The following is a 10,982-nucleotide window of genomic DNA, read 5'->3' on the forward strand; positions in this document are numbered from 1 at the left end:
TGACACCAAAGCAAAAACTCGGTTGCACCGACCAGTGCAAAATTTGACAACTTTTGGCGTTTCGGTGAGACTGATATATAATTCTCGGTGAGGTCGATTTGGCTGGCCTGGGGAGTTACCCAAACTCGATGGCACCGATTTGCAAAAATCAAAATTCCAATTTTCAGCAAATGGCAACCAGGGAGTTGGTCACCGTTTCTCGGTTGCATCGAAATCAAACTTGGTGGCACCGAGATGGTTGGGTTGGCTTTGGGTTCTGTCTAGAGTAAAACTCTATAGGTCCAATTTTAGAAATGCTGGTGGCACCGAATTTGAGTGTTATGCTTTGGACATAATATTTGTGAGAGAATTTCATGAGGGTTTTTGATGGCTAAGTCTAAGCACTTGAGCAACTAGATCATCATAGATACCTCATCTCCTTGTAATAGTATTGGCTTTCCTATGGACTCAATTGTGATTTCTCACATAAAAGCAAAATGTGGAGTCTGGAAGCTTGAAGCTCGACCAATTCTATTCTTCTCCTTCCTTGGGGATTCTCCTCACAATCTAGTCAATTTTCTCTATGGACTTCATCTCACATAAACTAGAGTAAAACTATTAGTCCAAGAGACAATGTATGTTGCCATGAATTACCAAAACCATCAAGGAAGCATATGTGCTTTCAAATCCCAATGACCCAAAAGAGTGTGGCCCTCGGGTGACTGTGATGCAAGGCTTCACGCCCACTCGAACCCCATCTAAACACTTCTTCCAAAGGGACGCACATGTCGGTAATGCCCATACACGCAATACACCTTACCATGTTGAGCACTGTCGGTTGACAACATATGAAGTACGCCTGGTACGAGGGTACGTGGTGACATCCTGCACATGAACGATCAATTATCCATGTTAGATTCGTCATGTGATGCGTATAAAAGAAGAGGGGACATGTTGTTTGGAAGGGGGAGGGGTTGGTAATAGCTAGGTGAAATTCTACCATCTCAATACACACGAAGAACACAAAAGCATATCGATATTTGTAAACTTGCTTCACTCATAAATTATTGATGGGTTTCTCCATAGTTGGTTGATTATCATTGACGCCAGTTCCAGCCAATAGGTATACACGCGATCCGCCTTTGGTTTCAAAATAAGCTCATAGTTAAAAAAATGTAAGCATACTTTAGTGTCAGGATTCTATCTTCAAGAGTAGAAAGAAATACGATGAGTCATAGTACATTTTAGTTTTTAACTAGAAAGATCACAACCGTCGAATGCGCATAGCATAAAAGGCAAGTTTTGATGTATTCTTTGAGCAACCCAATCTAATCTTTCTACACGAAGATTTATGTGATAGTTTACCTTATAAGATTGACCAACAGCCTTCTGGCGGACTTTCGGCGAATGCATTCGTTGAATAAAGCTCTGTGAAGCTCCCTGCAAAAAGAATAGAAAGTACGAGGAATACCATAAATTTCATTTCTTGATGAGACTTTTCATACAAGTATAAAAAATGGTCAGGTTTGCTTCAAAAAAAGTTTCAGATTTTTTATTATTTACAATCACTTTTTCCTTTCCGCATATCAGGTGCATATAAATCCGAGATCCCAAACGCGCGTACTCGCAGATGTAGCCCGTGTACCGTTATACAGTACTCCGTAGTTTTTATTATTATTGAGTTGGGCGTAGCGCTACATTTTTTTTTTAGACGAGCCACAGTTGTGGTGGGATGCGGCTACGATCTCTGCTCCTTTTGGGCAAGTTGTGATGAGATGCGCCTACGATCTACTACTATGCTCCTTTAGGCAACGTTGGGGCAGAAAATAGGCTTAGGGCTTGTCCCGTTTCACGGCGCACCTGAACGAGCGAGCGGCCGTCCTCCGGTGTGCCCCTTCTCGTGAAAGGCTCATTCCACTCTATCTCTCTCTCTCTCTCTCCAGGCTGTTTGTCAAGTCAAGACCCCCCGCGTGGGTGTTTGTGCTTGTGCGCCAGCCATCTGTAACGGACGGACCCCCGCCCGCGCCCGGCTTCCCTCCTGCATGTCGCGTGCGCTTTATCTCCCTCTCTCCCCCCGATGACCCGCTGCGATGACATGACATGACCACACGGCGGTCACACACGACCACCTTTCCGCGTGAGACTGGCCGAGCATCCGCCCCCAAAAGTCCAAACGCCCAGAGGCGCACAGCATGCCGTTCCTTGCCAGGGCCAGCGTCACCGGAGGCCAAAGCTCCCAGCTGGATCTATTCACCTCACCTCACTCACTCACTCACTCACTCACTCACTCATTCACACGGCAAAAAACACATGCAAAAAAAATTAAAAGTTTCGGTAGGAAATGAATTGTTTTTGTTTGTTGGTTGGTTGTTTGAGAGGGGAGCCCACGCCGCAGCGCCCAGAAATAGACGGGGAGGGGTTTATGGGCTGTGACAGCACATTTGGGGGGGTTGGTTAAACCCCACAGCCCATACTGACTTCTTCTTCTTCTTTTTTTCCAAGTACTACTCCACTAACCCCTCAAAAAAAAAAAAAAGAGTACTACTCCACTTATCAGGCAAGAAAAATCATCCGAAACCCCGCATTTCGCCGGCGGATCCTGGCCTCCCTCCGTTCCGCCCAGGTTTGGAAATAACCAACAAGAAACAAAACCCCTTCAGTTTCCCTTCTCCCCAGCCGCCCCCAACCCCGACCCCGACCCCGAGCTCTCCCCCAGATCCTCCCGGCCCATGGAAGGCCCCGCCGCCGCTGCCGCCGCCGTCTCCACCCTCTCCGCGCTCGCCGTCTTCGTCAGCACCGTCGACCGCGGTAGGCCCACGCCCCGCTCTCTTCCTCCCCCCCATCTTCTTCTCCACCCTCCCTGCGGGCTGTGTCCCGTGGCGGCGCACCACGTTTGTCTGCCTCTGTCTGTCTGCGTGACATTCTTCCGCGGTTCTGCCCATGCAGGTGCCGTGAGGAGCGCGCACGGCTACAGGGTCGCCGGCAAGGGAGGGGGTTGCGGCTGGGAGCGGTGGGTGGAGCGGGAGTTCGCCTTCACCCCCACCTCGGCCCGCGAGGTCCCGCTCCCCAACGACGCGCAGCGCCTGCTCCCGGCGGACTGGCGCGGCCGCCCCGTCTACCGCGAGGGCCAGATTGTCGGGCCCTGGCGCTGCATCCTCGCATTCGATTTCGTCGCAGCCGTCGCCCCGCCGCCCGTGCCGCCGCCCCTTCTCTGCTCCTTCAGGTGCGATCACGCCAATCTCAATGCGACGCCGATGCGCGATTCCGAGATACACACAAGTTTTTTGCTTCTTCCCCCAACCTTATGTGCCATTGCCACTGAATGCCGAAAGCTTCGTTTCTTTTCATTTTTCTGTCTTGGCAGGAACCCCAGGCTTATGTGTGTGCCTTCCCTGTACAACGACCTCACAAAGGTGTTCCAGTTTCAGAAACTGGAAGAAAAGGTTCCAGAGCTCGTTCAATGCGATTCAGATGAGAAAATGACCACTTCGGATGCAAAGGACAGAGTTTCTGTTAAGCAAGAAGCAGGGTCTGATACCGATGAGCATCCTCAATTTGGTGAAGGTGACTGCGTCTCTTCCACTGTGGTTTCGAAATCTAACAAATGTAAACCAGAATCTGGTACTTGTGCATGAGTTTTTTAATTAACGTTGCCGTTAGTGTGAAGTGGATGTTCCACCAGGGGTTTAGGGGTGTGGCCAATGCCAAATTGAGAGGAAGGTCCTTATTTAGTGAATGAGTCAGACTGGTAGAGCAGAGTTAGGAATATGACATATGATTTTTGTTTAAGACCCATGCATCCTATCCTCCTAGCATGACAATGGGCGGACTAGATAGTTACCCTTCCCTGAAAAAGCAATACATTGGGCTATCTCCTGATTAATCTATCTGTTATGCTCTTATTATACAAGGTTAGTGGAACAACGCCTTAGATTTATCAATCAAAGCAGAGTGGCTGAGGTTTATAGAAACTTGAGAAGCCATGATTGAAGAGCTTTGGTTACCACCCAAAAATGAGAGTCCTGATTGAATTGGAATAGGAAATCATCATGGAAAAAGTAAACCAACAAAGAGAATAAAATTATCCAATCGCAGAGCTCAGCAAATCGATCAGAGAACTAGAGTAAGAAGTGCTTCCGATGCCTGTAAATGAAAAGGGAGATAAATTGGGAAACGTCAATAAAATTTCCAAAAGGAAGAAAATGAAGGCAGAGGGTCACCATATTGCAAGCTAAATCATAGAAGTAACGAATGACTCATGACAAGATCAATACGACCCACGTGAAGGGTCCCCTTCATTGGTAGCATCCAGTTGGAGCTGGCTTATAGTACAACAAAATCAAATAAAATGGGAGCTTGGTAAATGTGTGTTCTCTTAGTTAAAGAAATCCTTAATAACTAACGAGTATTTAGTAATAATTTTGATAACCTAAGAAACACTATAGAAGTGTCAGTATCATAAAAAACTTAAATCAAGTTTTCTCAAAATGTCTTTCATACAATTAGCTTATTTAGAATGTTTGGATGTCAAATACAGTCACATGAAAGAGGAAGAGAAAGAGAAAAGATTAATCTGTTGATATGAATAAAAGACAATGTCGGACATGTGAACCATGCATGGATCAACCACACAATACAGGGACACCACACTAGTTAATATTCTGTGGATAGACAACTTGTTCTGAGAAAATGAAAAGGTAAACAGGTTGATAGACCATTAGCGTAACAATTATGTAGGACGTTTTAACTATGCTTAGTAAGTCCATGGTATACAATGTACCATTAAGAATATTTTATATGGGTTTTTTAACACTGATTTACTAATGTTGTCATATACACATACATATTCATTGAGCCATCTGTAACCTCAAGGGAAACTAAGTTTATTTAAATGAGAACATCTAGTTCAAACTTCTCACAACTGATTTGGAGCCTTATCTTCGTTATTTTGGAAAAATAAAGCGTCAAAGTACACTACAGTGGGGTATCTTAACCCGATCCCCAAGAGATAATAGATTATGCTGTGATAGTAAGTCTTCTCTCTCTCGTATGCGAACAAACATAGGAAAAGGTGCTTCGATATATGGTGGACTTAACACTTTCAAGCTTCGTATAATATTTTGCATCGACTTTGAAACCCTACTTGTTTGCAGAAGTCTCAAATCACAGATACTCCCTCTGTAAAGAAATATAAGAGCGTTTAGATCACTACTTTAATGATCTAAACGCTCTTATATTTCTTTATGGAGGGAGTACCTTTTTGCAATTTAGTGTAAAGTATCCTTCTGATTAGGAAGTTACAAGTGAAGTGAAGGTTTGGGTTAAGTCACACGTGATTGACACGATCAAGGCTGAGGCGCTTCTTTGGTCAATGGTCTGTCCAACTGGGCTTACCCTGTTTCCATGAGCCCCCTTATTTTCTGTGGGCCGTGTGAGGCATGTACAAATCTTCTATCTATAAATGCAGGAAGTGGGCGTCGACCAGTTGGCTAGTGGTGCACACTCAGCCCGCCAGCCAGGTTTGGGCCCTGTCCGCGGCAGTGTGTGTGTCTTGGCCGTTCCATCTAAAATGCCACGGTGCCTAGGCCTTGTTGGTTTTCTTTTTTCTTTCTATAAATGCATCGAGGCGTAAGCCCTTTGTTTTCTTTCTATAAATGCATTGAGGCATAAGCCCTTTGTTTTCTCGGGAAAAAACAAAAGGTTTGCATTGAGCAAAAAAGTGTGCAACTTTTTATTTGTCCGATTAATTACTTGTGGCAATTGTTCATGTTATGTTGAACTTGGAATCACACTTGAGCTATAAAAAATAACTTTATGAGTCTAACGACTAGTCTTGACTAGTCACGCGACTAGTTCAGTAGTCCCAATTTGATTATCGACTAGGTTCTTCGTGTAGACTAGCTCTGTGCGTCGAGGGGTGGAACGACTAGTCATGGATTAGTCCAGACTATTCGGCGTGTTTGAGTCAATCGATTCAATTTGAAGGGATAAGTAAGAAGCCCAGAGAAGGGAAAAATGGCAACCCTAGCTTTTCAATCTCCTTCATAACGCCTCACCTGGGACCAGGCCGCCGCCGCCACCCACTGACCCCCCGCCGCTGGCGGCGGCGGTGGCCAGGAGTATTCCGCTCCTCTTCCTCCGCTGGATCCGCCCCTCTGCTGTTGTGCTTCTCCCTTGCTGTCCTCCTCTGCTGTTGTGCTCCTCCCCTGGATCTGCCCCTTTGCTGCTGTGCTCCTCCTGGATCCGAAGGCAATGGCAAGCAAGCACTCCTCTGCTGTTGTACCAAGTAATTTCTCCCTTCTCTCCTTTCCTTCTTTGGTTTGATTTCCCCCATGTGGCCCTGGCCATTGGATATTCCAATTGTCCCAGCCGCAGGTTCTTCATTCACTTCCCATGCATCAATTTTTTATTGTATATTGTACGGTATTATATAGTATATATACTACATACTACTCCCTCCGTCCGGAAATACTTATCGGAGAAATGGATGTATCTAGACGTAGGGAGTATGTATCTAGATCAAGAGATACATCTATTTTTATCCATTTCTCCGACAAGTATTTCCGGACGGAGGGAGTATGTATTAGTAGCTGAGCACTGTCAGTTGAGTACTACAGTACAATGGTGACTAGTCCGGCAGTAGTCTAGAGCAGTCACGGTTGGTGTATGAGTCTCAACCTCGGCTCGATTCTCCGACTAGTAATTCTTGCTTGTGACATTTTAATTATTCTAATTTAAAAGGGCACAATGGTGTGAAAATACTCTTCAGTAACCCAAGAAACTTACTGTTTCTTTTTACGGAACTTCTCGCCTATCTGTACTCCGTTGCTTACTTAGTACTTCCCTGGTAGGAACTTTTAAATAGTTTGAATAATTTTAAAAATACTGTACCTTCTGAAATTATTTCTTGTTTGTGCAGTTTCATGTCTGAATTTCCCTGTTGCTTATCGTTTTTTTCTATCAGTATGCTGACTCTGATCTCAATTGGACCGATGCAGATCTTCTCGCATCAGCTGAGAAGCAGAGGCGAGCCCACCGGGAGTATATAGCTAGCATTACTCTAAATGACATATCTCAGTACTTCCATCTTCCAATCAGAGAAGCATCCAGGAGTCTGAAGATTGGACTCAGCATTCTGAAGAAGAAATGCCGGGAATATGGGATACCTCGCTGGCCTCACCGGAAACTCAAGTCCCTTGATGCGCTGATTAATGATCTTGAGGTAAATCTTACAGCAGCACCCTCTGTTCCTCTTGACTTTACCGGGCAGTATTAGCTGTAGTCTGCAGCTGTGTGATTTAGTGCTGACGTGCTGACACCAACACAACACATACTTTGCCACTTGCACAGTTTGTGATTGACGAGGAAACAGAAAGAGACGGCGTGAAGCAGGAGGATCACGGAGAGAATGAGAAGGAGAACCAAGATGCAATCAAGGCGCTCGCTAAGCGTAAGAGGATGCTGGAGACTGAGAAGGCGACCATCCAGCAAAAACCGACCCTGGACCTGATGGATGAAACCAAGCAGTTCAGGCAGTACGTTTTCAAGAGGAAATTCAGGGCAAAAACCCTAGTGTGCGGATAGATTTGATGTCATCTTTTAGACTAGGCAATCAGCTGTCGTGCCATTTGTAACTAGTAGAGAACTCCCTGGACAGGTACCAAAGATGGCCAAAGCTATCCGGTTAACTTAGCCTGGTGTCAACAGACGGTAACTGAGGCATGTTGTACCACCAGTATCTTGAACTATGCTTAAGCTCCTCTTCGCAGACCCTGTTGTTATATAATGTGGTGGTGCTGGAGTTTCATGACGATTTGCTTTCTGGCTGCTCTGGCAAACTGATCTGAAACTAAGTTTTGAACATGTCTGTCGTTGGAGCTTCACTGCCAAGTTCAGAATACTAATCCATCAAAAAGTCTGATATCTTCTACGCCTGTTACTGGCACAAGGTTATCTGAAGATTCACCATTTGCTACTATTCGTGTTAAATCAAACAGAGTGAAAAATAAAATAGGTAATCATACAAATAAGAATGCTAACCATTGTGAATTTTATAGGTTGATATATGATATGGATAGGAAATGTTCTGGAGAGACACTCCAAAAGAATTGGGCTATTTGCATCTGTGGCTCAGGCTCAACCTGGCTGGGTGTTTTCAGTAGGGGTTATGGCTGTGAAGGTGCAAAACATTGTGTTTGGTTGCTATACAGCCTAATGGTCGTCCTTTCTCACGAGTGATGACCTTACCGTACAATATAGTTGGCAGTACCAAAATTAACATCCTTTCAGTCCTAGCTACGGAATAAATGACAGTTTGTCCAACCTACTAACAAATGACGGTACAAATTAGTAGTTGTATGATTCAATGGGGAAAGTACATCAATGTTGAACTAGGTGGAAGTTCTCCATCCTTGTCTTATTATGTTTCTTCTTCTCCTCCTTTTCAGATATTTGTGTTATCTCTTTTGGGCCACATTGCTTCAACCCACTTCAACCTTTTGTTCTTTAAAACTTCATCGTCATCTGCCTCCACACCATGGCCAGAGTTATCTACATCATCAGCTGTCACATCTTCCTCCTTCGGCCTAGGTTTGTGGAACCTCAGTCTAATATCCAGTTATGGAGAATGGAACATGCATGAACAAGCCTCACTTAGGTGGGGAAACGGTGGAATGCCTTCTGATCCATAATCTTAAATTTATTCTTCAGAGCACCAAATGTTCTTTCAGTTGCAACTCTAAGGCTTGAGTGTCTAAGATTGAACAGAGTGAAAAATAAAACAGGTAATCATACAAATAAGAATGCTAACCACTCTGAATTTTACAGGTTGATATATGATATGGATAGGGAATGTTCTAGAGAGACACTCCAATTTTTTTTGGCTATTTGCATCTGTGGCTCGGGCTCAGCCTGACTGGGTGTTGCATTGCTTCACCGGGTCGTTTATGCATGCGTTTAGTTGGCAACAGTTGGGAGTTATGGCTGTGAAGGTGCAAAACATTATGTTTGGTTGCCATACACCATAATGGTCGTCCTTCCTCACTAGTGATGATCTTTTCACACAGTATAATTGGCAATATAAAATTAACATCGTTTCAGTCCTAGCTACGAAATAAATGTCAATTTGTCCTACCTACTAACAAATGGTAGTACAGATTAGCAGTCATATGACTGGATGGGTGAAAGTAATGTTAAACTAGGCCGAAGGTCTCCATCCTCGTCTTATTCTGTTTCTTCTTCTCCTTTTGAGATCTTCGTGTTACATCTCTTGGGCCACATTGTTTCAACCCACTTCAACCTTTTGCTCTTTAAAACTTCATTGTCATGTGCACCCACACCATGTTCGGAGTTATCAACATCATTAGTTGTCACATTTTCCTCCTCCAACACAAACTCATCGTAACCACAGTCTAAGATCCAGTTATGAAGAATGGAACATGCATGCACAAGCCTAACTTGGATGAAGGAAAAGGTGGAATGCTTTAACAGCCCGAGACTGACGCTCCAGAAGATTCCCCTTTTATCCCGTTGTCGTCCTGTGATTATTTGTATGTCACATTCATCATCGCATCATGCGCATCATCTGCATTGCATCGGCACTCCATTGCCGTCAGTTTTCAAAACTTTCATCCGTTATTAGTTGCCGGTTATCTTCGTTTTGTCGTTGGCCGTTCTGAGACCAACCACACACGCATGCGCCCGCGACATCGTTTAATCTTGTTTTTAAAAGTGTGTATAAAACTTTCTCGGATTGGGTTGAAACTTGGCGTGCGGTCTTATTTTAATGCAGGTAGGTCGTCTGTCAAATTTCGTCGCAATCGGAGTTTGTTTGATACCCGAACCGTTAAACCTATAGCGACACTTTAGCCGGTCATTTCGTCGGACGTTTTCGGTTTCAAAACTTTGTCGCCGGGTTGCCCGTTTTCCCTCTCATCTCCGCCTAGCCCCTCTGCACAATGCACCGACCCTGCCCGCAACCTAGCCCGAAAACCTCTCGGGACCCGAACCAGGCGGTCGTGACCGTTGGATCCGGATCAACCCCGTTTCATCGCAATCTGTCTTTGGTTTTTCAATAGGACCCCTAGCCTATTTTTTAAGCGGTCGTTCGATTTAGAGCGGAGGGCTCTAATTTGACCCATGTAGAAAATAGTGGCTATTTTTATGCGATTTTGGATCAATGCCTACCCTAACCCTAGCCCAGTCGGCCCAAGGCCCGTCTAACCCTTCTAACCCTAGCGCCAGGGAGAGCATCCGCCCGTTCCCTTCCTCCCTCCTAGCGCTGTCACTAGGAATGGGCAGCACTCCTCCTGATCCCGTGTCCCCCTCCTCGATCCCATCGCCTGAATGATGGCCATGGCGCCCGATGGCCGGCGAGCCCAGGCCACTGCGGTGCCTCCCTCTTCCCCGCATCGCGAAGCCCTCCATGCCTCGCCTCCTCCCGCCGTGCTCTGCCCCGCGTTGGAGCGCAACGTCGCCCGAACCCTATCACCCGCAGCCCCATGGCACTGCCTCTCCCGTCCTCCTCCGGTGACATGCTGCACCAAGTCGACCCTACCGTCGTTCCGGTCTTCGCCGCCCCAGCCAACCGCAGCAGCCCGTCCCCAAGCACCTCGTCGCATCCATTCGCCCAAGGCCGCCGAGCCGCAGCTCCTCCCATGGTCATGAGCTCCTGCTGCAGCCCGTTGTCGTCGCCTTGGACCCGCTCTGCCCCTGCTTGCTTTCCCTGCAGCAACCCCACCGGAGTCCTCGCGCCAAGCCGACCCCGCCGCGCCCTGTTTCCTCTGCTCGAGGACAAGGCTCTCGCGTCGCCGCACCAGTGCTTGCGCTGTTGCTTTTGTGCACCTGTGTTGCTTCGTGCATGTCTCTCCAAGTCTCGAGTCTGCAAGTGCCAATCCTACCGTGGAGAACCAAGACCATCAAGTCCAAGTCCACCGCCGTGTTCGACTAGCGTCGTCGTGGATGCGACAATACCAAGTGAACCACTACTTCCACGACGTCCGCGA

At 46.2% G+C, this 10,982-nt stretch overlaps 1 protein-coding gene across 1 annotated transcript; it reads left to right on the forward strand.

The window, feature by feature from the left end:
• The first annotated feature begins 2,586 nt into the window (after nucleotides 1–2,586).
• On the forward strand, nucleotides 2,587–7,789 carry LOC123427496 (protein RKD5-like). The gene is made up of 5 exons (XM_045111564.1): nucleotides 2,587–2,787; nucleotides 2,926–3,202; nucleotides 3,344–3,543; nucleotides 6,978–7,201; nucleotides 7,330–7,789. Exons 1-5 carry the CDS (start codon nucleotides 2,709–2,711, stop codon nucleotides 7,561–7,563), a joined length of 1,014 nt encoding a protein of 337 aa, XP_044967499.1. The 5' UTR covers nucleotides 2,587–2,708; the 3' UTR covers nucleotides 7,564–7,789.
• Nucleotides 7,790–10,982: the final 3,193 nt, after the last annotated feature.

Source organism: Hordeum vulgare, chromosome 2H, assembly GCF_904849725.1.
Source record: "Hordeum vulgare subsp. vulgare chromosome 2H, MorexV3_pseudomolecules_assembly, whole genome shotgun sequence".
Taxonomy (NCBI): domain Eukaryota; kingdom Viridiplantae; phylum Streptophyta; class Magnoliopsida; order Poales; family Poaceae; genus Hordeum; species Hordeum vulgare.